The sequence below is a fragment of the Paroedura picta genome, chromosome 1 (genome assembly GCF_049243985.1).
Source record: "Paroedura picta isolate Pp20150507F chromosome 1, Ppicta_v3.0, whole genome shotgun sequence".
NCBI classification, from domain to species: domain Eukaryota; kingdom Metazoa; phylum Chordata; class Lepidosauria; order Squamata; family Gekkonidae; genus Paroedura; species Paroedura picta.
In genome coordinates, this window is record NC_135369.1 from 5202373 (window position 1) to 5229953 (window position 27581).

The 27581-nt window shown below is 53.5% G+C and overlaps 1 protein-coding gene across 4 annotated transcripts in view; it reads left to right on the top strand.

Moving 5' to 3' along the window:
- TUFT1 (tuftelin 1) overlaps nucleotides 1–26434 on the top strand; it is a 65132-nt gene extending 38698 nt beyond the window's left edge. For 3 of the 4 annotated variants that reach the window (XM_077320434.1, XM_077320451.1, XM_077320461.1), the window contains exons 4-12: nucleotides 1266–1352; nucleotides 6627–6698; nucleotides 7526–7642; nucleotides 10183–10311; nucleotides 10763–10857; nucleotides 12048–12153; nucleotides 14239–14322; nucleotides 22175–22275; nucleotides 24337–26434. In XM_077320434.1, the coding sequence (XP_077176549.1) occupies nucleotides 1266–1352; nucleotides 6627–6698; nucleotides 7526–7642; nucleotides 10183–10311; nucleotides 10763–10857; nucleotides 12048–12153; nucleotides 14239–14322; nucleotides 22175–22275; nucleotides 24337–24403 (858 nt within the window). In that variant the 3' untranslated portion in view covers nucleotides 24404–26434. The remainder of the gene's footprint in view (nucleotides 1–1265; nucleotides 1353–6626; nucleotides 6699–7525; nucleotides 7643–10182; nucleotides 10312–10762; nucleotides 10858–12047; nucleotides 12154–14238; nucleotides 14323–22174; nucleotides 22276–24336) is intronic. The other variant, XM_077320442.1, reaches the window with a different exon arrangement.
- The last annotated feature ends 1147 nt before the right edge of the window (nucleotides 26435–27581 follow it).

Consider the following 27581-nt stretch of genomic DNA (forward strand, 5'->3'; position numbering starts at 1 on the left):
CGCGGGCGCGGCCCGTGGGCGCGGCCCGATCCGTGGGCGCGGCCCGGGCGCGGCTCGCGGACGCGGCTCGGGTGCGGCCCGATCCGCGGGTGCGGCGTGGGCGTGGCCCGCGGGCGCGGCGTGGGCGCGGCCCGCGGGCGCGGCCCAATCCGCGGGCGTGGCCCGCACGGGCGCGGTCCGCGGGGGCGCGGCCCGATGCCCTGCCGGTCCCCAGCCTCGGAAAGGTTGGGGACCACTGGTCTAAAATGTGCCACGAGCCACTGAAAGGTTCTCCATAAATCACTCCTCAGGCTAAAGGCAGGCCATAAAATACCAGTTAAAAGCTGGAGAGGACGTCTGGGCTCAACGCCCAAAGGAAAAGACGGAAGAGACCAAAGACAGATATTTCATCTCAAGAGGGAATTGCTTGCCGGTGCAGTGACAGCTATTAACTCAGCCTGCTTTAAAAAGAAGGGGGCAATTCAAGGAGATTAGATCACGTCAAAGCATGAAGTTGGCTAGGTCAGGGGTAGTCAACCTGTGGTCCTCCAGATGTCCATGGACTACAATTCCCATGAGCCCCTGCCAGCGTTTGCTGGCAGGGGCTCATGGGAATTGTAGTCCATGGACATCTGGAGGACCACAGGTTGGCTACCCCTGGGCTAAGTCCCTCAAGGTCAGTATTGTCCTGCTCTCCATGGTCTCAGGCAGAGGTCTTTCCTATCCCCTCCTGTCTGGTCCTTTTACCTGGAAATGCCGGAATTTGAACCCGGGACCGTCTCCGTACAACTTAGAGGTTCTACCGCTGAACCGTGGCCCCCTCCCATCAGTGGCTGCCCATTACAGTGGCTAAATGGAAACTCCATGTTCAGGGGCAGTTCCCCCTCGTTACCGGCGGTAGGGGGTGGCGGCTTCTGCCCTTGCGCCCAGCGCGTGGGCCATGGGGAGCTGTCGTGGTAAAGAGCAGTGGAATCGGATGGGGAGATCTGGGTTTGATCCCCTGCTTTTTCTCCACATGCAGCATTCTGGGTGACCGTGGGCCAGTCCCAGTTCTCTCAGAGCTCTCTCAGCCTCAGCATTCAGGGTGACAGTGGGCCAGTCCCAGTTCTCTCGGAGCTCTCTCAGCCTCACCTACCTCGCAGGGTGTCTGCTGTGGGGAGAAGGGGAAGGTTTTGAGACTCTTTCGGGTGGTAACAAGCGGGGTACCAAAAACTGTCAGATAGGACACTGTGTGAGAGGTTTTCTGATAACGGCTCTTGTGGTTTCCTTTCCCTGCTGTGGCTCAGGTGTATCTCAAGGCTCGAGTGGAGGACAAAGCGAAGAATGAGAAGAGCCCCCACCTGCTGAAAAGTGACACTGGTCAGAGCCCGGAGGTACGTGGTGGTTTCCCCAGAACAACCGTGCAAGTATTCCGATTTATGGAATCATAGAATCCTAACTTCCTCTGCGCGGGCCAACCCTTGTCCTCGACCTGGAAATTGCAGCTGGTGCAAAATGCGGTTGTTAGTCCTCATGGGAGCAGCTTGGAGGGCCCCCATCCAGCCTGTGCTGAGGCAGCTGCATTGGTTTACCGGTTGCGGCCCGGATCAATTTAAAGATTCTGGTATTGATCTTTAAGGCCACCCCCCGGCCTGGGCCACTCATGTCTGCAGGACCACCTATCTCCTTACGCCTCCCGCTGGGCATCGCGCTCTGTGAGTGCAAATCTGTTGGAGGTCCCTGGCCCACGGGAGGTTTGCCTGGCCTCGGCTAGGGCCAGGGCCTTTCCGGTCCTGGCCACGCCCTGGTGGAATGAGCTCCCGGGAGAGCTGAGGGCCTAGACTGAACTAGCTCGGTTCCTCGGGGCCTGTAAGATGGAGTTCTTCCACCAGGTATTTGGTTGAGGCCAGGGCTAGGAAGATCTGGGGCCCCTCCTGGAACCTCCCTATTCATCTGGTCACCCTGGGTTACCCCACCTCCTACCCCCACCCCCACTCAAGGAATTGTAAGGAGACTGTTGCCGCCAGGTGGTTTTGAGTGTTTTGTTGTATTTTATTATTGCGGGCACAGATGTTACCCACCCCCGAGCCACGGGAGTGGGAGCAGCAGGATACAAATATGAAGATTAAATAAATAAATAAATAAATAAATAAATAAATAAATAAATAAGAATCATAGTGTTGGAAGGGACCACTGAGGTCATCTAGTCCAACCCCCTGTCCAAGGCATGATTTATTATTTTTAATTTTATTTATTTAATTTATATGCCTCTGCTCCTAGTAGGCTAGCCCACGGCCTCATACAATAAAATATACAGTATTTGCTGGCGTATAAGACGACTTTCCCCCCCTGAAAAACATGCCTTCAAGTGGGGGGGGGGGTCGTCCTATACGCCGGGTGCACTTCAGCTGGGATAGACATAGCTGCCCATAGTACTGTAATGTAATGTAACAAACTCTATATTTTGAGTGGAAATGTTGGGGGGTCGTCTTATACGCCCAGTCGTCTTATACCCCGGCAAATACGGTAATTCAGTTATTAGAAAATACAATAAGACCCTCCTCCCACCCTCCCTCCCCCAAGGAATGGTGTAATTTGGAGTGTCGGAGGAGGGGGAGATCTTCCTGCGTGGCCTCAACCAAAAGCTGGGCGGAAGAGCTCCGTCTTGGAGGCCCCACAGAACGATGGCATTTGTGATGAATCATTCATTCATTCATTCATTCATTCATTCATTCATTCATTCATTCATTCATTCATTCATTCATTCATTCATTCATTCATTATATTTATATACCACACTCCCTGAAGGCTCAGGGCGGTTCACATAAAACAGAAACAGTACAGATAACTTAGATTAACAATAATAAAGTGATAAGAACAAGCAACATAGAACAGTAGAAAAATATGGAGAACATTAAATTAGCGCATCCTGGTAGCCCGGTGCGTTGGGCAGAATTGTAATGGGTGCCATAGGAGGGAGGCTCAGGGGGACGGCCCGTGGGAAGTGGTGGCTCAGGTCGACTTCAACCAAATGCCTGGCAGAGGAGAGCTTCCTTTTGCAGGCCCTGCGGAATGGCAAATGAAAGGGATCCCCAACTTGGTTGAGCCTGTGGACACAAAAAGCGCAAAATGGCTGCCCCAGGAGGCGGAGCAACTAACAAAATGGCTGTTGTGGGAGGAGTATAAAAATATCACGGCTACGTTTAATTCTAACAGCAAGAATTCTAACAGCCTGCATGAACCGTAATAAGGGGGACCCGGCAGAAGGGTCCTCATGTCAGTCGGTCGCTGCAAAGAACACTAAAGCGGTCCTTTCACATTCTTCATTCCCTGGTGAATCTGCGCTGCGTTGCGCAGGCCGGGCCGGGCGAGCCAAACGGACCCCAGAGCGATGCGCAGCCGGTGCGCAGCCCTGCCGGCGTCAGGAGGCGTGCTCGCAAACCGTGTGGGCCGCGTCTGAAACCTCAGGAGCCAGGGGTGATGGCTGGGCGCGATATCTCCGTGCTCGAGGGTGGCGCCTCTGCTAGCATCCTCCCTGTGGTGGCCAAGCTGCATGCACCATCTGCGCCGTGCGCTCAACATGGGCCATGCAAATCCGCCTTTAATCGCCGAAACAGACTCGCCAGCTACTCGGGCAAATCTCCGGCCTCCCTGAACGGGGCTTCTGAATTCTCGGCTCTTTCCGACTTGACAATAAGCATCCCGCTGCTGGTTGGCTCCCTTGCCGCCTACGTTTGCTCGCCCGCGCACGCCCGGTCTAGAAACTTTTGGGGGTTAAGAGGAAACACAAGAAGTTCCACGGGTTTTGTATGCTTTTGACCGAGTGATCGCCGGGGGGCGTGCATGACTCTCCACAGGCGACCGGGGCAGATGGCGTCCGGCACGCCTGCCCCGGCGCTCCACCGTCGGGAATGCCAAAGCCGAATTGTGAAAGCCGTCTGCCGCCCTCCGAGTGGCTCTGCGTTGGGGCTTGCCTGCAACACCTCTGCCTGCCCTGGGGCTTCCCGCGGCAGCTCTCTGACTCAGTCTCCCTCCAGAACGGGCAGGTTCGAGTGGCTAAATAGTTCGGGCTACCGGGGCGGAGTCAGGAGACGATCGTCCCCGCTTTGTGGCTTCCCCCCTGCCCGTGCTGGGCGGGTCCCACGCTTGGCAACGCAGCCAGGGCCTCGCCCCGGCCTCGGAAGGTGCTGGCAGCTGCTGAGGTTCCCAAGAACCGTGGGAGTCTGGCAGCCGGCTTTCGGCTCTTCCAAAAACGGGGAAGGCTGCGAGAGGGAGGGCGTGAGAGCTACCTGGGTGCAAAGGGACACGATCCAGGAGGGTCGCAGGCGAGAGGACGAGGGGGTTTGGAGCCCATTACCTAGGAGGAAAGGGTGAAGAGTCTGGGACTTCTCAGCTGAGAATCATAGAATCATAGAGTTGGAAGGGACCTCCTGGGTCATCTAGTCCAACCCCCTGCACTATGCAGGACACTCCCATCCCTATCGCTCATCCGCTGTCACCTGCCACCCCAGAAGAGAGGGTCTTGGGGGATGGGGACAAGACAGAGGTCAGTAAGGTGATGGCTGAGGTGGAGAGAGGGCTGGAGGGCATCCAATGAAGCTTGAGGGGCAGTAGGTTCAAGGCCGACAAAAGGAAACACCTTTGTAAAATCATAGAATAGAGTTGGAAGGGACCTCCAGGGTCATCTAGTCCAACCCCCCCGCACAGTGCAGGACACTCACAACAACCTGCTCACCCATGGTGATCCCAATCTCATGCCCCCCCCCCCAACAAAAACCTCCAGAATCCAGCCAGGCCTGGAAGGAATTCACTTACCTCTTCTCATTAACAATTCCCAGGGAATGCAAGGGAGGGCCACAGTTGCTGCCCAGATCCGGTTCTCGGTTTTGGTTTTGACTTTTAAGGCCCTTTGCAGTCTGGGCCACACATACCGCCTTTGGCCCTATGCCCCCCGCAGGGCTTTATGCTCTGCGGGTACTAATCTTCTGGTCGTTCCCGACCCCAGAGAAGCCCGCCTGGCCTCAACCAGGGCCAGGGCCTTTTCGGTCCTGGCCCCTACCTGGTGGAATGAGCTCCTGGGAAAGCTGCAGGAGCTATTGGCGTTCCACAGGGCCTGCAAAACGGAGCTTCTCCTCCAGGTTTACGTTTGAGGCCTACGTGGGGAAGAAGAAGATCTACTTGCTCCCATCCCACCCCAGGGGCCAAGCTGTGTGTCATCTGTGCTCCCTTTTGCCACGTCCTCTTTCAGATGTTAGTAGGGGGGCTAGGAGGTTGAATTTACCACCGTGTTTCTTGGGATTTTTACGGGTTTTTTTTTATTGTGGACAAATTGTACCCCACCGCAAACAGGAGGCTGGACTGGATGGGCAGCTGATGGGATAGGTCCCCCCATTACTGTCCTGCAGCTGGACTGCTGTAACTCTGACTTGGCCAGGGAAAACTTTCCTGATCCTCGGCTTCCCCCCCGTCACAGCTGTAGCCTGGTTTCCTTCCAAGGAGCACAGGACGCTGCCCTTACACCTACCTCGCAGGGCTGTGCTGGGGCTAAAATCGCCTCTCTACGCAACAACTCTGTGATGTTTTCAGCTCAGCGAGCATGCCTGGTCCTGAATGGCCCACTCTGCGTTGTGACTCGAACCCGCTCCCTTCCCCATCCCTTTGTATAATTTGTCGGTGAGGGTGTACGTCATTGCTCCTGTTGGCGGGGTCATAAATCCGGGGGAGGAGGGGAAGGACCGAAGACGCCAGTGGAATGCTGCAGAGCCAGGGTAATAGCTCAGTAGGGCTTGGGAGATGCGAGTTCAGATTCTCCCACGAAGTTCATTGGGTGCCCTGTGGAAAGTGTCGCTCCGTTATCCTGACCTGGATCGCAGGGGTGGTTGTAAGGACGACTCAGGGCAGGGGTGATGAGGAACCACGTGTGTCACTAGAGAAAGAGTATGCTTTCTCTGTACTCTGCTCTAGTTCGGCCTCACTTGGAGTCCTGTGTTCAGTTTTGGGCATCACAACTGAAGAAAGATGTAGAGAAACAGGAGCATGGCCAGAGGAGGGCAGCAAAGATGGTGAGGGGTTTGGAGACCAAGACGTATGAAGAAAGGTTGGGGGAGCTTGGTCTGTTTAGCCTGGAGAGGAGACGACTGAGAGGGGATCTGATAACCACCTCCAAGTATTTAAAAGGGTACCATGTAGAGGATGGAGCAGAGTTGTTCTCTCTTGCCCTGGAGGGACAGACCAGAACCAATGGGATGAAATTAATTCAAAAGAAATTCCATCTAAACATCCGGAAGAAGTTCCTGACAGTCAGAGTGGTTCCTCAGTGGAACAGGCTTCCTCGGGAGGTGGTGGGTTCTCCATCTTTGGAGATTCTTAAACAGAGGCTGGATAGACTTTTGACGGAGAGGCTGATTCTGTGAAGGCTCAAGGGGGTGGCAGGTGACAGTGGATGAGCAAGAGGGTTGTGAGTGTCCTGCAGAGTGCAGGGGGTTGGACTAGATGACCCAGGAGGTCCCTTCCAACATCTATGATTCTGTGGGTGAATTGAATCTGTGTGTTTGCATGTGAGATGGATTTTGTCCAAGGGCTGGCAGGGAGAGCGAGGGTGTGTCGCTGCCTCTTGGAATCCTGAAGGTTCTCTCTCTCTCTCTCCCCCCCCCCCACCCCCAATACAGCTGACTTCAGAGAAGCAGAACGGGATCCATTCGTACAGAACCTCCTCGTATCGAAGCCTCTCAGCCAGCGAGGTATGCAGAGGAGGAATGTTCATTTGTGTCCTTTATGCTCAGGGTGAGGCCGTATTGTACTCAGTGACTCAGAAACGGCACAGGGATTTCCTTTTGGCTGATATCTGGCCCATCCATCACTCTCCCGGTTGCCGTGTTTATACGTTTGGCAATTAAATTAAGGGAGAAATTTGTCAAAATCACTTATGTCAGACAATGGCCAAATCTCAGGTGCGTTTAGGAGGTCCCCCAGTGGGGCCAGAACTCCAGAAGCCCTCCCACTCTTTGCCCCCCAAGCACCAAGAAGACAGAGCATCCCTGCCCCACAAATCTGTTCCACTTAATATTTCTGGTAAGGCCTTGGAGGAGGAGCCGGTCTCATGGCTTAAGTGCCACTCAGCGCTTAACACCCACTCAGGGCCGCTGTCCCGCCCCTGAGTGCCTGTGTGTCCATCAGCCAGCCAATCACCTTCCGCCCCCCACCCCTGACCACCCCTCCTCCTTCCACTTCCCTCCAAGGCTCGGAGGCTGCAGATCCCTACCGCATGAGAGCTGCCCCCTGCAGGTGAGTTCCCTGCCTGGGGGCCTCCAGCCTGCAGCCTTTCCAGGTCCTGGGGGTGGAGGGAGAGAGAAACCCCTCTAACCGTGTGCAAGTCGCTGGACCGCAGTCCCTGCGTGTTCGTCCAGTTAGCGTAGCGAATTGTTCAGTTGCAGCACAGCACGTATGGCCTGCGTAGAAAAGCCCCGCTAGATTCGTTCAGTTTGGCATCCTTAGCGGGAAGTTCGGAGAGCAGGGACCTTCCTCCCCTGACCGCATCTTTCTCCCCCCTCCCAAACTGGCCCGCCAGGAGGAGCCGTCCTACCCCAGAGACGACATCCGCATCATGCGCGAGACGACCAGGCGGCTGTTCTCTAAGCTGCAGGAGGCGGAGAAGCGGCACCAGTCAGACCGGGCGGCGTACGAGGTGAGCTCACGGGGCTCTGTGCGCAAAGCCTCCCCTGGACCCTCCGGCTTTCTAGAATAGCGGTCCCCAACCTTCTTGTAGTTGGGGACCGCCTCCGAGGGTGGGAGAGAGCCGGCGGCCCGGCCGCCGCAGCTGCATGTAAACGCGCACATGCGTGTTTTCACCACTAGGTGGCGTTAACGCGCATGCGCACAGCTGCCGCACATGCACGTTTTCGCCAGGAGGGGGCGCAAACACGCATGTGCGGCAGCTCCACGCGTGCGCGTTTGCGTCGCTGTGATGCTGGTGGCCGCGCCTGGCTCTTTCCCCCCCCTCTCACTGCGGGGGGAGGCAGGTGCGGCCACTGGCGGCCTGGTACTATGGCCTTTACGGGCCGCGGACCGGGGGTTGAGGACCCCTGTTCTAGAACACCCAGCGGTTGCCGAGAAAGATGCTGGTGGATACCATGGTGCCCGTGGGCACCACATTGGGGATCCCTGCTGTAGGACTTTGCCAGCCTACCTTAAGAACCCCCCGCCCCCCCTCCGGGTGCTGAAAATTGATTAAGCATTTATTCCAAGGATCGCCACAGTTTTAGCATGGAAGTCAGAAGTTGAGTTGGGAATAATTTTCCCCCTAGATACCTGTGGAACTGCAACATTGAGGTCTGAGTATGTGTTCTTCTCAACCGGGTTGCACCAGTATAAACCATTACGATCCGTGGTCAAGGGATCACTCGTTCCTGTGCTTACAATGAAGCACCCGGGGATTTCTTAAATTAAGGGATTGTGATTGGCTTTATCGGGGTTTTAATCTGCTTTTGTGAAACCCGCCAAGAGTCCACGGAGAGTGGCGGGATGTAAATCAGAGCAAATAAAAAATAAATGTAATATTCTCATTGGGGAGGTTCATGGTTATAATTCAAGTACCCATTGAATGCAGCGAGAGATTACCTGCTTCTAAAAATGCACCGCTGTTTTAAAGCGGTAACAAAACACTTATTGAATATATATATATGTGAAACTGGACGGTATCCAGAGTTGTGCCTTAGATATTCCCAGTCACTTCCTTTCCCCATGTTTTTGTTTTTACAACAGCCTTGCGAGGTAGTTTATTCTTCAAGTGGCTGCCCCAAGTTGACTTGATGAATTTGGTTTTACAGGATAGACGTGTTGGTCTACAATGCAGCGGCTGGATTCGAGTCTGTTAGTAGTCAGAGGCGAACAAAATTTTCCGGATTTTATGAGCTGTGAAGAATCAGTGCTCCCTTTGTCAGATACACACAGAAATGAAGGTTCCCCCCTTATATGCCGGCCTAACCTCGCCCACTGACTGGGATATAAGGATCCAGGGATCTTGTACCTGACGAAGGGTGCTTGCTAAAAGCTATTTCCCTGAAAATCTGGCTGGCCTGTAAGGAACTCCTGGAAGCCAAGCTACTAGGGCAGGGGTAGTCAACCTGTGGTCCTCCAGATGTCCATGGACTACAATTCCCAGGAGCCCCTGCCAGCGTTTGCTGGCAGGGGCTCATGGGAATTGTAGTCCATGGACACCTGGAGGACCACAGGTTGACTACCCCTGTACTAGGGCACTTTAGGATACACTGGGTAACGTGAATTGTTTTGTTGAGCCCCATAAACAGCATGAAGTGGTGTTTCTCAGACTTCTCTGGAAACCTGCATGGCTGGCCTGCGTCCCCGTATATACTTGGTGGGACATTTAAGAGCATACTAAGAACTCTGCTGGATTAGACCACTGGTCCCTCTAGTCCAGCAGCCTGTCTTGCAAGGCAGCCAAGCAGTTCCACTGGAAAGCCAGCAGCAAAGCACAGAGAGAGAGGCCTTCATAAGTAGATCAGAAGAGCCCTGCTGGGTCAGGCCAGGGGTCCCTCTAGTCCAGCAGCCTGTCTCAACCAGTTCCTCTGGAGGACCGACAACAGGGCAGAGAGGCCGAGGCCTTCCCCTGAGAAGACCCTCAGAAGAGCCCTGCTGGGTCAGACTTGTGGTCCATCTGGTCCAGCCTCCCGTCTCACGCAGGGGCCAGCCAGTCCCTCTCAAGGTCCATTAACAGGGCAAGGAAGCCTAGGCCTTTCCTGATATTGCCTCCTGCTTCTGCGATTCACAGGACCAGCGCCTCTGGCTGTGGAGGTTCCCCTGAGCCGCCATGCCTAGTAGCCTTTGATAGACTCATCGTCCATGAATCTCTCTCATGCCCTTTTAAAGCTGCTTCTTCCTGTGGCCATCTCTGTGACCTCTGTCGGCAAATTCCACATTCTCGGAATTCCACACCCGGATGCCCTCGAGCTCTAGGCCAGGGGTAGTCAAACTGCGGCCCTCCAGATGTCCTTGGACTACAATTCCCATGAGCCCCTGCCAGCGAATGCTGGCAGGGGCTCATGGGAATTGTAGTCCATGGACATCTGGAGGGCTCATGGGAATTGTAGTCCAAGGACATCTGGAGGCCCGCAGTTTGACTACCCCTGCTCTTGTCGTTTGGGAGAAGACGGCAAATCCCTCTTTGTTGGCTCTCTCCAACAAATTATTTCTCCTCTTGCATTACAGACTTCCATCTCCCATTACCGGAGGGAAGCGGAGCAGTCAGGGACGTCGCTCCGGCAGGCGGAACATGACCTGGCAGAGAAGGATCTGAAGCTGGAAGAAGTTCAGCGGCTTCTCTCGGGGATGGAGAAGGTACTGCCGTTTTGGGCGTGGTGCGGGGTACCGGTTAAGAGTGAGGCTTCATATCCAGACACCTGGATGCGATTCCCCACTCCTCCACGTGCAGCCATCTGGATGACCTTGGGCTCCTGGTAGAACTGTTCTCACAGAGCAGTTCTTCCAGAGCTCTCCTGACCCCACTTACCTCACAGGGAGTCTGCTGTGAGCAGAAGGCCATGCAGGGGACATGCCCAAAAGATCCCTGGGGGTTGAAGTCTGGGCTTATTTGCAGTCCTCCTTTGCCCTGAGTCCCGGGCAGGAGAAGCCAAGGGCCTAACCCTGTGGCTTTTTTTGGCCTTTGGCGATGCTCAGACAGGCCGATTTCCCTGGCCTCCTTCCGGGTGTCTCCTCTGTGGCTCTTCGGCCTTCCGCAGGCCCCAGCAGTGCTCCTGACTGTGTCCTCACCCCCTCCTCTCCCCCGCAGGAGCACCGGAGCCTGCTCCAGAAGATGAAAGACGGCGAAGCTGAGCTGGAGGAGCTGAGGACGCTCCGGAGCAACCAACTCGCTGAGCAGGAAAGGTGAGTCCCTCTGCCAGGGGGACAACTAAGCTCTGGGCGGGGAACTACGGAGGAAGATGCCCGGCGGGCTTTGGGCGGGGCTCCGATTCTGAGCTCCCTGCTGCCCTCCGTGATGCTCACATGGTGGTCGTGGTGGGGGGGGGGGTCAGCTGGCAAAGGGCGTTAGGAAGATCTGTGGAGGAGAAACCTGTCCAAGGCTACGAGCCACGGGGACGGAGGGGAACCTCCACATTCAGAGGCACTAAACCTCTGAATCCCAGAACCAGGAGGCAACCTCAGGGGAAGGCCTCGGCCTCCCTGCCATCTTGTTGGCCATTCAGAGGGACTGGCTGGCCCCTGGGTGAGACGGGAGGCTGGACTGGAGGGACCCTCCCCGGTCTGATGCTCCTATAAAGGCTTCGGCCTCTCTGCCCTGTGGCAGCTTATGCCCCCAACCCCTATAAGGCCATCATGTGGAATGTGGTGTGCTGTAATCTCAAATACAGGTGTGTGGCTGTAGCTGGTTTCGTCTTATCTCAAGACCTCCTTACCATCCTGGGTAATTCCTTACGTCAGCCTTGGTCAACATTTTTACCATTGAGAAACCCCTGAAACATTCCTCAGGCTTTGAGAAACTGAAGAAGAAGAAGAGTCGGTTCTTATATGCTGCCTTTCTGTACCCGAAGGAGTCTCAAAGCGGCTTCCATTCGCCTTCCCTTTCCTCTCCCCACAACAGACACCCTGTGAGGGAGGGGAGGCTGAGAGAGCCCTGAGATTACTGAAGAAGAAGAAGGGTTGGTTCTTATATGCCGCTTTTCCCTACCCGAAGGAGGCTCAAAGTGGCTTCCAGTCGCCTTCCCATTCCTCTCCCCACAACAGACACCCTGTGAGGAGGGTGAGGCTGAGAGAGCCCTGATATCACTGGTTGCACAAGCAAACCGGTTGGAGGAGGAGGCACTGAGGGGAGGGACAGCCGCCCTGAGTGGCTGTCAAGCGTTGAGTGGCACTGAAGCCATCAGACACACTCCCCCTCCAAGCCCTTCCCAGAAATATATCATGGAGAACAAATGGAACAGATATTCTTAATGTGAACAGAGTATGTTCACCTCAGCTTAACCATTTTCGCTTCCCAGGCTACATGATGAGAAGATATCGTGAATCGCTGTCCTTTTTTAACTTCTGGTCATTTCCACCTCTTCTTCCTTCTTCAGGTCCTCCAAACTAGAAAAAGAAGTAGCCACTCTGCGGGAGAAGATCCACCACCTGGACGACATGCTGAAAAGCCAGCAACGCAAAGTTCGGCAGATGATTGAGCAGGTTGGTGCAGCTTTGGGCCGTGGGCAGTTGGGGGGTCAAGGGTCGGGAAGGAGTGGCCAGGGACCAGATTCATAGAATCATAGAATCATAGAGTTGGAAGGGGCCACACAGGCCATCTAGTCCAACCCCCTGCTCAACGCAGGATCAGCCCTAAGCATCCTAAAGCATCCGAGAAAAGTGTGTATCCAACCTTTGCTTGAAGACTGCCAGTGAGGGCAGTCTTCAGAGGGCTTTCCTGCCTTGCTGGGCCCTGGCCAATCTGGTCATCTGTTGGGGTGTCCTAGAAAGATTTTAGAGGCACTTAAGCTCTCATTAAGAGCCTCTTGTGGCCCGGGGTGGTAAGGCAGCCAACATGCTGTCAGAAGCTCTGCCCATGAGGCTGGGAGTTCGATCCCAGCAGCCGGCTCAAGGCTGACACGTCCTTCCATCCTTCTGAGGTCGGTAAAATGAGGACCCAGCTTGCTTGCTGGGGGGGTAAACGGTAATGATTGGGGAAGGCACTGGCAAACCACCCCGTATTGAGTCTGCCATGAAAACGCTGGAGGGCGTCCCCCCAAGGGTCAGACATGACCCGGTGCTTGCACAGGGGATACCTTTACCTTTAAGCTCTCATTCTTCCCCCACTGGCCATTTTTCAAGTGCCCCCAAAACAGCTGTCACTTTCAAAGCTATGCCTGATGTTTGCCAACACAGTCGTATGGCCAGTAGCTGATGCTTTTACTCTGCCAGGGAGTTTCCGGGAGGCTCAGAGGCAATTGCAAGATATCACGTTAGCAAACAAAGCAGAATTAGCAAACCGGTCCACAACGGATCTGGGAACCAGGTGTTTCGGCCAAGGAGGCAGGGAGGACTGGGGCTCAAAGTCCACAGGCAAGGCAAGGTCTCGGGAAGTCTCTTTCTCTGGGAAACCGAACACAGAGCAGCAGCCGCCAAAGTTGCTCTCACGGATTGGCTCACCTCGGCATCCCACTTTTATCGGCCTGATTACCGAAAGCCAGGTGTCCTCATTCCTTGGTCCTGCATCAACTCTTGTGTCAGAAGTCAAGTCCGAGTGGTGCTGTGCTAATAACCGGGCATTCCCCTGCCTCTCCTGAGCTGTAAATTTTACCTTTCGCCTCCAACGCTCTGCTGGCTCAAAAGGTGAGAGACAAACTGATTTCTTTCCGTTCATAAGAACCTCAGAAGAGGCCTGCTAGATCAGAACAGGGTTCCATCCAGTCCGGCCTCCTGTCTCACACAGGGGCCAACCAGTTCCTCTGGAGGGCCAGCAACAGTGAATAGAGGCTAAGGCCTTCCTAAGGACATCAGGAGAGCCCTGCTGGGTCAGACCAGGGTCCATCCAGTCCGGCCTCCTGTCTCACACAGGGGCCAACCAGTTCCTCTGGAGGAACACCAGCAAGATAGAGGTTGAGGCCTTCCTAAAAACATCAGGAGATCCCTGCTAGGTCAGGCCAGGGAGGGTCCCTCTAGTCCAGCCTCCTGCTTCACACAGTGACCGGCCAGTTCCTCTGCAGGGCCAGCAACACAGCAGTGAAGCCGAGGCCTTCCCCTGATGTTGCCTCCTGGCTTTTGGATTCAGAGTATCAGTGACTCCAAACACGGAGGTTCCCTTTGGTCACCGTGGCTAATAGCCTCCGATAGACGTATCCTCCAGAAATCTTGCCGATCCATTTTGAAGATATTTATTATTCCTGCTGCCATCACAACATTCCGTTCGGTGAGAGTAAGGATTGTGCAGAGCTGTCACAGTTCTGAAGCAGTCCCTTGCTGTAAACAACCAGGAAGTTGTTTTGTTCCTTGCCTTGAGTTCCCGACCGCTGAGCGTCGAGCCCTTATAGGGAAAAGACAATAAAGCTTTTATCTTTTTGTGTCGGGAAAGGAAGGTGCTGGGTGTGACTCACTGGAGAAGCAGTGAGGGGGGAGAGGTAGGAATTGCCCCGGTTCCTCTAAGACCTCCCCAGGGCTTCCTCTGGGATAGCAGCACAGGAATCCGGCAATTCACCTTCCCGACGTAACTCGCGGCCGCGCTCAGCCACGGGCTGTTTTGACAAACTGGCTTTTAAAAATGTTTTCCTCCCCCTCCAGCTTCAAAACTCCAAGACGGTGATTCAGTCCAAGGACGCAATAATCCAAGAGCTGAAAGAGCGAGTGGCATACCTGGAGGCCGAGGTATTTGATTCCTTTTTCAAAACTTTGCCTTCCGCGTTTCCGGCCCAGCGGTTCTTGCAGCCACTGGCGTAGCAAAATGCAGGTCCGCAGGGCCCTTTCCTGGCCCCTGAGAACGCTGGCCGAATTGCGGTCTCCCACAATCGTATAATGCAGGGGCGGCCGAACGAAGGGCTGTCCAGATGTCCGTGGACTACAATTACCATGAGCCCCTGCCCGTGCGGGCAGGGGCTCATGGTAATTGTAGTCCACGGACATCTGGACAGCCCCCGTTTGGCCACCACAGTATAATGCGTAATAAGAGGAAGTGGCGAAACCAGGGGAAGCTGGAACGGCAGAGCAAAGGAATATACTTGTCCAGCCTAAACCAAGGATGGGCCCGGGATAGAATAACCAGGGGAAGCCTCTCAAGCCATTGAGCAGCGGTCAGGGTGGAATGGTTTGTCTCTGTCTCTGTCTCTCTCTCTCTCTCTCTGTCTCTGTCTCTGTGTGTGTGTCTCTCTCTCTCTCTGTGTCTCTCTCGGTCTCTGTCTGTGTGTGTGTGTCTCTCTCTGTGTCTCTCTCTGTCTCTCTCTGTCTCTGTCTCTGTGTCTCTGTCTCTGTCTGTGTGTGTGTGTCTCTCTCTCTCTGTGTCTCTCTCTCTCTCTGTGTCTCTCTCTCTGTCTCTCTCTGTGTGTCACTCTCTGTCTCTGTCTCTCTCTCTGTCTCTGTCTCTCTCTCTCTCTCTCTCCGTCTCTCTATCTCTCTCTCTCCAGAAAGGAATTGGCTCAAGTTCAGACCAGGTTTCGGAGCAAGAGTCCAGGAGCACCGTAGAGGCAAACAGAATTTTGTGGCTGGTTGTGCGCTTTCGTGAGTCACTGCTGACATGCAGAAGTGCGCAAGGACTCACCACAGCTCCTCCCCTGCCACAAATATTGTTAGTTTTTCAGGTACTCCAGGACTCTGGCTCTTTCATCGATCTGAAGTGAGGAGTTACTCTTGAAAGCTCCTCTCCTGCCACAAATGTAGTTGAGAGCCAGCTTGGTGTAGCGGTTAGCAGCGCGGACTTCTAATTTGGACAGTTGGGTTTGATTCCGCGCTCCCCCACATGCAGCCAGCTGGGTGACCTTGGACTCACCATAGCACTGATAAAGCTGCTCTGACCGAGCAGGAATATCAGGGCTCTCTCAGCCTCACCCACCTCACAGGGTGTCTGTTGTGGGGAGAGGAAAGGGAAGGCCGCTTTGAAACACCTTTGGGTAGAGAAAAGCAGCATCTAAGAACCAACTAAGGGCATCTTGTGGCGCAGAGTGGTAAGGCAGCCGTCTGAAAGCTTTGCCCATGAGGCTGGGAGTTCAATCCCAGCAGCCGGCTCCAGGTTGACTCAGCCTTCCATCCTTCCGCGGTCGGTGAAATGAGTACCCAGCTTGCTGCTGGGGGGTAAACGGTAATGACTGGGGAAGGCACTGGCAAACCACCCCGTATTGAGTCTGCCATGAAAACGCTAGAGGGCGTCACCCCAAGGGTCAGACATGACTCAGTGCTTGCACAGGGGATACCTTTACCTTTACCTTAAGAACCAACTCTTCTTCTTCAGTAATCTCAGGGCTCTCTCAGCCTCCCCTCCCTCACAGGGTGTCCGTTGGGGGGAGAGGAAGGGAAGACAATTGTAAGCTACTTTGAGACTCCTTCGGGTAGAGAAAAGCGGCATCTAAGAACAAAACCTTCCTCTAATCTTGAAGGGGCTCCTGGATTCTGGCTCTTTTCTGCTGCTACAACCAGACTAACACGGTAGCCCATCTTACACTTAAACTAAGATTGTTTTTTGCAGATTTGTCATCTCCCCCCCCCCCCCAACGTACAGCTAAAAATCCCAGTTCTGTTAGTCTTGGGGTGATGCTGCACATGTGTGTCTATCCACTCATCTCTGTAGCCAAGGCGGACAGAACCCTGAGGTCCTGGAGCAGGCTATTTATTGCTGGATGACTTTGGTCAGGCCTGGTTCAGAGATGGGTGTGTGCCGAAGAAACCCTTGGTGTCTGCTGAGATTTCTTGTATCAGATCATTGGACTCCTGGCTAGAGGCCCACCTCAGTAACATCATAGCTTCCTTCTGGGTGCACACGCTCGTGAATACTAATTGGAGGAAGCCCTGCTCGCATTTTAAGCATTTATTAAAGCGTCACTCTGGCATTCTTTGCTCTGACCAACAACAGAAAATTATGCCCTTCCTAGAAATATTAGAACTTGAGGGCATCCGATGGAGCGCATGGGCAGCCGATTCAGGATGGACAAAAGGAAAATAATTCTTGACACAGTGAGTGATTAAAATGCGGTATTTGCTCTGCAGGATGTAGAAGAATTGAGGAAGAGTTGAGTTTTGTACGCCGCTTTTCACTACCCAAGGGAATCTCAAAGCGACTTACAATTCCCTTCCACTCCCCATACCCTTTGAGGTGGGTGGGGCTGCGAGAGCCTTGAGAGAACTGCTCTGCAAGAACAGCTCTAACAGGACTGAGGTTGGCCCAAGGCCACCCCGTTGGCTGCATGGGGAGGAGTGGGGAATCGAACCCAGCTCTCCATATTAGAGGCCATGGCGCTTAACCATGACTTCAAGCCAGCCATGTAGTGATGGCCACAGGAATGGAGAAGAGGCTACAGGGGCATCTTCTTCTGATATAATAAAAGGGGAAGGTTTCTGTAGCTTTGGCCATCCCAGTAAGCAGCAGTCCGATAGGTCACCGCGAAAGCAGGGTAAGCTAAATGACTTGCATAGCTCTGCAGGGCAGTGAATTCCTCCTTGCTGAAAAGCCAGGAAGGTTGGAAGGTACGAAAAATCCCAGGAATTCCTGCCTGGGGTGAGGAATGTGGGTGTTTGCTCAGTCAACAAGGGCCACCCCCTGCCCGTAGCAGACCAGCTTTCTGCTTGGTTGCCACCTAGTGGCAGGTGATGGTTCTACCGGAAGCCGGGTGGATCCAAAGCATTTCCCTTGTCTTCTCTTTGTTAGTCTTAAAGGTGCTACTGGACTCTGATTTTATTGTGCTACTTCGGACCAACACGGCGACCCATTTGAACTTACACTTCTGCTCTCATTCTGGCTGTCATTTTCAGAGGCCAAAGAGGGGTGTTTTATTTTGGAAGGAGTGAGAAGATCTTAAAGAATCTCTCCCCTCAGCAGAGACCTGCCCACAGGTCTTTAAGTTCTTTTGGGACTTTTTCCAGGCTGGCTCCTCAGTTTTGCCCTCCCCCTGCTTGCCGGGATTTCGTTCTTCCTTTTATTCTTGTGCAATACAGATGGTACAAAATATAATGTTAAAGCACAGAACTCCAATTAGTCACTTTTCAAATGCAATGGATCTCTATCCAATGAATAGCTTATTTTAAACCTGTAGAAACAACATATAAACTACATGTGAAATTTTACAAAAAGACTTGTAAAAGAGCCAGTTTGGTGTAGTGGTTAGGAGTGCAGACTTCTAATCTGGCACGCCGGGTTCGATTCTGCACTCCCCCACATGCAACCAGCTGGGTGATCTTGGGCTCGCCATGGCACTGATAAAACTGTTCTGACCGAGCAGGAATATCAGGGCTCTCTCAGCCTCACCCACCCCACAGGGTGTCTGTTGTGGGGAGAGGAAAGGGAAGGCGACTGGAAGCCGCTTTGAGACTCCTTTGGGTAGGGAAAAGCGGCATATAAGAACCAACTCTTCTTCTTCTTCTAAACCTAACACTTCTAATGAAGTTCATTCACACCGTGGCCAGCCAGTTCCCCTGGAGGGCCAACCACAGGCCAGAGAGTCCAAGGCCTTCATGAGAATACGAGGAGAGCCATGCTGGATAAGACCTGGGGTCCAGCCTCTTGTCTCTCACAACAGACAGCCTTCCCCAGATGTAGCGTCCTGGCCCTATGATTCTGAGGTTTAACACCTCTAACAGTGAAAGTTCCCCTCAGTCGTCATGGCCTACTGGCTGTTGATAGATCTTTCCTTCATGAATCTAGCTGCTTATTCCTGCAGCCACCACAAAATCTTCCGAATTCCACATTCCTCTCTGTGTAATGTGGTGTTTCCTTTTGTCCGGACTGAACCTACTGCCCCTCAGCTGCGTTGGATGCCCCCAATTCAAGTATTTTTATAGAATCATAGAATCATAGAGTTGGTAGGTACCTCCTGGGTCATCTAGTCCAACCCCCTGAACTATGCAGGACACTCAAAACCCTATTGCTCACCCACTGTCCCCTGCCACCCCCTTGAGCCTTTACAGAATCAGCCTCTCCATCAGATGGCTCTCCAGCCTCTGTTTAAAAGTCTCCAAAGATAGAGAACCCACCAAATCCCAAGGAAGCCTGTTCCCCTGAGGAACCGCTCTGACTGTCAGGAACTTCTTCCGGAGGTTGAGACAGAATTTCTTTCGCATTCATTTCATCCCATTGGTCTGTCCCTCCCAGGGCAAGAGAGAACAACTCTGCTCCATCCTCTACATCAGGGGTAGTCAACCTGTGGTCCTCCAGTTGTTTGTGGACTACAATTCCCATGAGCCCCTGCCAGCATTTGCTGGCAGGGGCTCATGGGAATTGTAGTCCATGGACATCTGGGGGACCACAGGTTGACTACCCCTGCATGGCAGCCTTTTAAATACTTGAAGATGGCTATCAGATCCCTTCTCAGTCGTCTCCTCTCCAGGCTAAACAGACCAAGCTTCCCCAATCTTGGTCTTTTGGGAGAGGGGGAAATAGTTCTCTTTGTCAGCTCTTTCCACCCCACCCATAATTTTATCAACCTCTCCCCCCCCCCCCCCCGTTAGTCTTTTCTAAAGTGAAAAGTCCCAGATTCTTCCACCTTTCCTCCTCGGGAAGGGGCTCCAAGAGCCAGTTTGGTGTAGTGGTTAGGAGTGCGGACTTCTAATCTGGCATGCCGGGTTCGATTCTGCGCTCCCCCACATGCAACCAGCTGGGTGACCTTGGGCTCGCCACGGCACTGATAAAACTGTTCTGACCGGGCAGGAATATCAGGGCTCTCTCAGCCTCACCCACCCCACAGGGTGTCTGTTGTGGGGAGAGGAATGGGAAGGCGACTGTAAGCCGCTTTGAGCCTCCTTCGGGTAGGGAAAAGCGGCATATAAGAACCAACTCTTCTTCTTCTTCTTCTTCTTCTAACCCCCTTGCTTCTCCTTTCCCGTACGGTTTTCAGCTCTGCTCCGTCCTCTTTAAGATCTGGGGACCAGAACTGCACAGAGGGACTCCAAATGAGGCCGCACAAAAATGCAGGGGCCCTGCAGTCTCGGTCATTTTATCGTGCTGCCTCAAGCCCCTCGCAAGCCTCAAACACAGAATCGTGACACCATTGCAGCATCAGCCGTAGCGTGAGATTTGCAGTCAGAATGACAGAGGTTCATTTCGTAATCCTTCTCCCGTACTAATAAATTAGCTCGCGCCAAAAATTACTTAGCCTAACTGAGACGATTTCGTCGGTAGGACATAAATCAAGAGGTCTTCACTCTCTCTCCGGGAAGGGAAGTGGCGCCTAGGGTCCCCCCGTGTGCTCTGCACTTGAATGGAGGCCAGTTTCCGAATTGTATCACGGTCCCGGCCTATCGGAGATCTTCTCTTTTCCCTTGCAAGAACGAACCGGCTTCCCCTCGCTGTCTTGCAGGGGCGATTCACAGGCCAAGAAAGGGGATCCAGAGTCTGCATTTGGGACAGGAGCTATTGAATCATAGAATCATAGAGTTGGAAGGGGCCATACAGGCCATCTAGTCCAACCCCCTGCTCAACTCAATAGTTCCTACTGGTGATAGGAACTATTCTTTTTTTCCTGCCCAGTTTATTTGGATCCGAGAAGGACATTTCTCGGATCATCCCACTGAGAAGCCTGCTCGCCCCTCTTTCGCTTCGTAGAATCATAAACTCGTAGTTGGAAGGGACCTCCAGGGTCATCTACTCCAACCCCCTGCAGCAGCGGTTCTCAACTTGGGGGGTGTGACCCCTAGGGGGTCAATCGACCCTTTCCCCATGGGTCGCTGATGTGCAGCCACGGACGGTTCATAATGAAGAAGAAGAAGAGTTGGTTCTTATATGCCGCTTATCTCTACCTGAAGGAGTCTCAAGAAGGAGCGGCTTCCAATCACCTTCCCTTTCCTCTCCCCACAACGGACACTCTGTGGGGTGGGTGAGGCTGAGAGAGCTCTGATATTCCTGCTCAGTCAGAACAGTTTTATCAGTGCCGTGGTGAGCCCAAGGTCACCCAGCTGGCTGCATGTGGGGGAGTGCAGAATCGAACCCGGCATGCCAGATTAGAAGTCTGCACTCCTAACCACGACACCAAACTGGCTCACCAAAATGGCGCAAGGGTTGCGCATGGCTGCTTTGGTGATCGCGGAAACCTGAGGCGACCAGCAACACAGAGGGGAGCCAGTGGCGCACTAGCTAGCGCACACACGTGGCACAGAACTCTGCCGCCCCTCCGTGCTGCTGGCCGCCTCGGGCTTCTGTAATTGCCAGTGCGCTACAGCGCGCATCCCTACAACCCTCTCTGGGTTGCTAAGGCAGGGGTGGCCCTGGCAACCCAACAGGGGTCCCGTCAACAGGTAGGTTGAGAGCCACTGCCCTGCAGAATGCAGGAAATTGACAACGACCTGCCCACCCACAATGACCCCAATTCCATGCCCAGGGGATGCCCCCCCCTCCAAAGTTCTGTGTTGTCAGGAAAGGGCCTTTGCTTTGTTTCCGAAGAGCACACCGCTTGGGATGGAGAGCCTCTTTAAAAAGTACCAAAGGGATTCGCTCTCCGAATACAGGAAGCTGTCTCAGCTTGGACCTTTTTGTCTCCGTGGAACAGCAATAACCTTCCGGAGCCTCCGGCGGAATAAGCTCTCTCCCCGTTCCTGATGGCTGAGATTTGCCCCGTCCGACCCCTGGGGCAGGGCCTTCAGCTTTTCGGGGCTCAGCGTTCCGCCTCGAGGCCCCGTTGGACCTCCCTGTGCCGGGACCCTAAATGCTGCAAAAAGAAAGCGGACGATTCCAAAATCACATCAAAGCATGTAAAAGAATCTGTCCAGTGGCGTAATCAAAATTTAAGAGTCTCCTTTATCTCTTTAGTATTCTACTTTTCACCCGGACCGCCAAAACAGCCTCTAGGTTAGAAGAAGAAGAAGAGTTGGTTCTTATATGCCATTTTTCTCTATCTGAAAGAGTCTCAGAGGGGCTTACAGTCGCCTTCCCTTTCCTCTCCCCACAACAGACACCCTGTGGGGTGGGTGAGGCTGAGAGAGCCCTGATATCGCTGCCTGGTCAGAACAGTTTTATCAGAGCCGTGGTGAGCCCAAGGTCACCCAGCTGGCTGCATGTGGGGGAGCGCAGAATTGAACCCAGCATGCCAGATTAGAAGTCTGCACCCCTAACCACTACACCAAACTGGCTCTATTATTCTCCGTTTTCAGTCCTTTCCTCAGTGGCAAAAATGAGTCCTCCACAAAGGGATATTGATAAATTCAATATCTTTCCTCAGTGTGCTCTGTCGTTATTTGTTAAATCTGATTGAAATATAATTAAGAGAAAAACGCGCTCAGGGTGCGGAGAGTCAAGGGTGTAAGCCAGGGGGTAGTCAACCTGTGGTCCTCCAGATGTTCATGGACTACAATTCCCATGAGCCCCTGCCAGCATTCGCGAACGCTGGAAGGGGCTCATGGGAATTGTAGTCCATGAACATCTGGAGGACCACAGGTTGTGACTACCCCTGCTGTAAGCTCTTTTCCGGGATCAGCATTCTGCCTCGTGGGGTCGGGGCCCCGGGCCAGGACCGCAGCACTCACTTTGGGCCGAGGCCTCCCCACGGTGTGAGCAGAGGTATCTGAGTGGGCTTCTCTGTTTCCTCCACAGAACCTGGAGATGCACGACCGCATGGAGCACCTCATTGAGAACCAGGCCGGCCGCGACGGGTTCAGCGTCAAGGCCCGGTCCAAATCGGAGTCCACCAGCAGGTGAGCCACGGGAGGGCAAGAGTCCAGGGGTGCAGTGGGGGCTGGAACAACTTATTGTCAATGCCCTGATTGGGCCATTTCCGGGGTGTGTGCTCTCATCTGACGGGGCGTTTCTCAGCAGAGGTGACGTCTGCTAACTTGTCCTTCCCTGTGCCCCTGAGTGCCTTTTTTTTGCAGATATAGCCTCATTCATTTCTTGCATAGTGATTCTTTGATTTAAAATCTTTCTATGAGAGTCTGTGAATTTGTTGATTGGTATATCTTTACAAAACATCGTAGAGTCTCTCTTTTTTTTATCTGGTTCTTTATATATATCCTGGAAGAATTCGGTGATGCATGAATAGATTTCTGCTTCTTTGGTATAGTTTGCACCTTCATGGTTTACTTTGTTAATATTATGCTTTGGAGAATTTCTTCTGAGTTTGTAGGCCAACCAATTTTCCAGGTTTCTCTGCCCATTCAAAGTTTTTCTGTTTGAGGTCATCTAGCTTCTTCCTCATCTCTTCTACCTCAATATTGTCGTCCCCCCCTGAGTGCCGATTGGGGTTGTCAGGCACCCGTCTGTTGGCTGCCCCCTGATTTTTGTTTTTTGGGGAGGGCAGGGGTGTCTGATCAAGGCCCGCCCATCTCTGAAGAAGAAGAGTTGGTTTCATACCCTGCTTTTCTCTACCCAAAGGAGTCTTGAGCCAGCTTACAATCCCCTTCCCTTCCTCTCCCCTGTGCGGTAGATGGGGCTGAGAGAGCCCTGATATCACTGCTCTGTGAGAACAGCTCTATCGAGACTGTGACTGGCCCAAGGTCACCCAGCTGGCTGCTTGTGGAGGAGGAGCGGGGAATCAAACCCGGCTCAACAGATTAGAAGTTGCTGCTCTTAACCATGACACTGTGCTGGCTTCTCACCTAAAGACCCGTCTGATTTGCTACTATCGTAGCCTTGCTATTTTTGGCATTGTGGCTTTACAACCACCCTATAAGGTAGACCTAGATGAGCTAGCGTCGCTGTCCAAGTGCTATCTCCTTCTGTATGTCCCTATGCACCAGCTATGGGCATCAGGCAGCCAACCCTTGGCTCTTCCACTAGTCAAGGGGGCCTGAACCTTTCCGCCGTGGCTCCAGCTCTGTGGGAGGGGCTCTTAAAACAGGCGAGGTGGGACATTCCTTGGAGGTCTTCTGCAAGACCAGCCTGGTGGCCAGGGCTTTAGAGGGGGTATGGACGACAGGCGTCCTTCAAGTGGGGAGAGAGATTGGGGGGGGGGCGAGGAAAGGTTGGTTGATCTCATTTTTGGATTTTAAGAATCTAATAAATAAATGAATAAATAAAGACTTGGTGTAAGCCACTCTGAAAGATGAGAACACGAGAAGAGAAGCCCTGTTCAATCAGGCCAGTGGTCCATCCAGTCCAAGACTGGGTCACCAGTGGGGCCAGGATTCCAGAAGCCCTGCCACTCTTGCCCCCCCCAAGCAGCAAGAAGAAAGAGCATCCCTGCCCCAGACATAAAAACAGCCATGGTGGTTCAGGCCAATGGCCCTTCCTGCCCAACACTCTGTGTCACACCTTGTCCCAAAACCCAGGGGCCATCAGAAGAAAAGGAGTTGGTTTTTACACCCTGCTTTTCATTGCCCAAAGGAGTCTCAAAGCAGATTACAATCGCCTTCCCTTACTCTCCCCACAACAGACACCCTGTCAGGTAGGGTGATGCTGAGAGAGCTCTGACAGAACTGCTCTGTGGGAACAGCTCTAACAGGACTGTGACCGGCCCAAGGTCACCCAGCTGGCTGCATTCCAAGCTGACTCCAGACCAGCTGGACCAGAACTCCAGAACCCCCCAACACCAAGAATACAGAGCATTCCTGCCCCAGGCAGAGTCTTCCATCTAGAGCTTGGGGCTAATAGCCCCTGGTGGGCCTCGCCTCCACATGTTCATTCAGCTCTTGAAGGCGTCTGTGCTTCCCGCGGCTGGGAATTCCACGGGTGAACAAGTGTCCAGGACAGGCAGGATGTAACCTGTCCCGTGAATCAAACCGCACTGGCCGACTGTTTTTTTCTCCTTCTCTTTTCAGTAGCAAAAGGCTCACCAAATCGCTGGGACCCAAACCTTTGCCCCTGATCCGCGTGGTGGAAACATGAACGGGTCCCCGGCCAGCCGCTCCACCCCAACCCGCAAATTCCGCTCCGGATGAAAAGAGACTCGTCCCCACCCCGCTTAAACCCTCGGCTCGCCTGGTCAGACTGCAGCCTCTCGGCACCCCTCACGGCAGCGGCTTGCCTGCCTGAACCGAACGGACTCTGCGGAGCGTCGAGCCACAGGGGAGGAGGGGATTTCCGCAACTCGCCAGTCTTCCGGAGGGCCGATCAGGACTCTTTACTCTTCCGCCTTCCTTGCGACGGATTTATAAGACCGGCCAGCGTTAGCAGAAGAGTTCCGTTACGATTTTGTTTCACAAAGATGCTTCCCGTCAACTTTCCTTCCCTGGCTTGCCCCACCCTCCAGGGCTTTCCATTTCCGAGGCACCTTCCAAAGACACACAGCGCACACTTAAAGACTTCTGCCGGATTTAGGGGTGGGGAGGGGAGGACATCTCGTTCCGAAGAAATGCACGGGTGTCGTTACAGCCCAGGCCGGTGGGTTGCTTGCAGAGGCCTTTTGGAACTCCTGTATTTTGGTCACGAGACAGGGAGACATCGTATTGGGACAGTGGGAGGCTGTGAATTAGTACGTCGTATATTAAGGCAATATATAAACTATAGGCTGAGTTTGGGGCATTTGAAGGTCTTTATATATAAGCATTAGGGCAGGCTCAGCGGCCAGCACTAGAACCCACCCTGCCGATACTCCTTGTATAGGCGAAGCATGACCGCGCATGTTGGATCTGTTGGCAGCTGAAGGCAGAGCTCCCCTTGTGCTTGGTGATGCCACATGTGCACTGGATTCCCAGATTCCCGGGACAAAGAGATTGGCCAAAAGCCTGAGCTTCTAATTGTGCTACTCCCTTTCCCGCCTCTCTGCCAGCTGGGCATTGGTCAAAGCGCACGCTGTACCGTTTGCGTACTCTCCAGGTGGAAGTGTGGCCCCAGCTTTTCCTCCCGCATAAAGCCTGTTCCGCTTTTCCTTCCACTCTCCCGCTCAAGGGCGGAACTCTTCCTTCCTTTTCTGCTTTTTTGAGCCTGCAGGCACCTTTGGAATCGTGACGGATGGGGTGGGTGCAGCCACAAAATGGCTCCCCCAGGAGGCGGCCCTTACCACAATATGGCTGCCTTGGAAGGTGGAGCCACACACGGGAAGAGCCCCAAGCGCAGGGGCGAAGGAGGGCAAATAATAAAACAGACTAGTAAAGAACAATGCAAGAGGATGAGTCCAATATTGGGGTAGCGGCTGTCGCAGAAGTCAAGTTAGTTTAATTTGGTCAATCTGTGCTCCGTCCAAATGCTAAAACCACCGGACTCAGGCAGCATCGGATGCTTATACCCCAAATCCTTTGCTGAACACGGTTCCCAAACGGTCCCAGCCACGCACACAACGGATTTGCACAAAGACCTCTTCGCTTTGGGATTCGGCCGTGATCCAGAGGTGAGGTTAGGCAGTGGGGCGCTCCAGCCAAATGGGGCCGAGACTTTTCCTCTCTCCGGGACGGAGGTTTGTTCAAGGGCTTGTATTTATTCCGTACATCACTATGATAAATAGTCGTCCAGGAGCCTTGGGTGCGTAAGCATAATCCGCTTTTCTGAGCATGTGGCAGCATCCCCCTACCCGTGCCCCCTGCCCTTTCTCCACAGAGTGCCTGCATCTGCATGCTTCTCACGCTCTGTTGTCATCCCAACGCCAACCCTAGGAGGTAGGCAAGGCCGGCCCACAGCGACCCGGAACTTGAACCCGGCTCTTCGTGCCGTTGAGTCCGAAACTCAGTTTTTGAATGTACCAATTTCACGCAGCATGGCTTTGCCTCTTGAATGTACTGTTTTGTAAAAAAAAGATGGCTGCTATCTTTGCGTCGATGTCTGGGAGGAGGGCTTTCCTACAGCCGACCGGCTGAGAGACGCAGAAGCAAAGTGGTGGATGTAGAAATTAAATCAAAAGTGGAAGCACGTCTGCCTTAAAGGGCCTGTGTCCAAATGCTGTATCCGTAGGGGGTTGAAATAAACCGAGCGAGGGGATGCCAACGGGCTCTGGGTGTTTCATGTTTCCCTGTGGGCACCAGGACTGCATCTTGGCTTGGCAGGCCCTTCTCTGGGGCAGCCTGAGGAAACTGGCACAGCTGCGGAGGTTTGCACACATCGGCCGGATGCTTCCGCCTGATCCCTCGGGTGTTGTCAAACAGAAGTGCTGCTCTCATGGGCATGAAGCTACCCGGAGGAGGAGAGTCAGGCCCCGATGTGGGTTTGAGTTGTGTCGAAGTGGGACTCTGGCACACAAACACGCCAAGCTGCCTTCTACCAGAGCAGACCCTTGGTCCAAGCCAGGCCTCTCCAGATGACCATGGAGTGCAATGACCATGAGCCCCTGCCAGCGTCTAATTGCAGTCCATGGACATCTGGAGAGCAGGCTGGCAGGGGCTCATGGTACTTGTAGTCCATGGACATCTGGAGAGCGGGCTGGCAGGGCTTCATGGTAATTGTAGTCCTTGGACATATGGAGAGTGGGCTGGCAAGGCCTCATGGTAACCGTAGTCCATGGACATCCAGAGAGCAGGTTAGCAGGGGCTCATGGTAATGGTGGTCCATGGACATCCCTCACTGGCAGTCTTCAAGCAAAGGTTGGATACACACTTTTCTTGGATGCTTTAGGATGTTTTGGGCTGATCCTGTGTTGAGCAGGGGGTTGGACTAGATGGCCTCTATGGCCCCTTCCAACTCTGTGATTCTATGATCTGGAAAGCAGGCTGGCAGGGGCTCATGGTACTTGTAGTCCATGGACATACGGAGAGCAGGCTGGACAACTGAAGAGCCAAACCTTGACCACCCTGGACTAATTCTTAAGGTTGCCGGCTATGGACTGAGAAGCACCTGAAAATTTGGAGAGTGGGTTTGGGGAGGGCCACTGTGCCTCAGAATCCACCTTCCTATCAGCCTTTTTCTCCAGGGGAACTGATCTCTATTGTCAGTTGGGATACTGTGCCGTTTCTGGCCCTGCCTGGAGGTTTCGAGTACGAATGGCCAAACTTATAAGAGTTCATAAATAGCCAGAAACCCTCGTGAGGCAAAAAATGTAAGAAAAGTTCTTGAATTCAGTGTCCACAGAAGTCTTTCTGACCATATAGGGGATAAATCATGAAATATATAACTTTCTCTTAAACTCAGCGGAAATTCT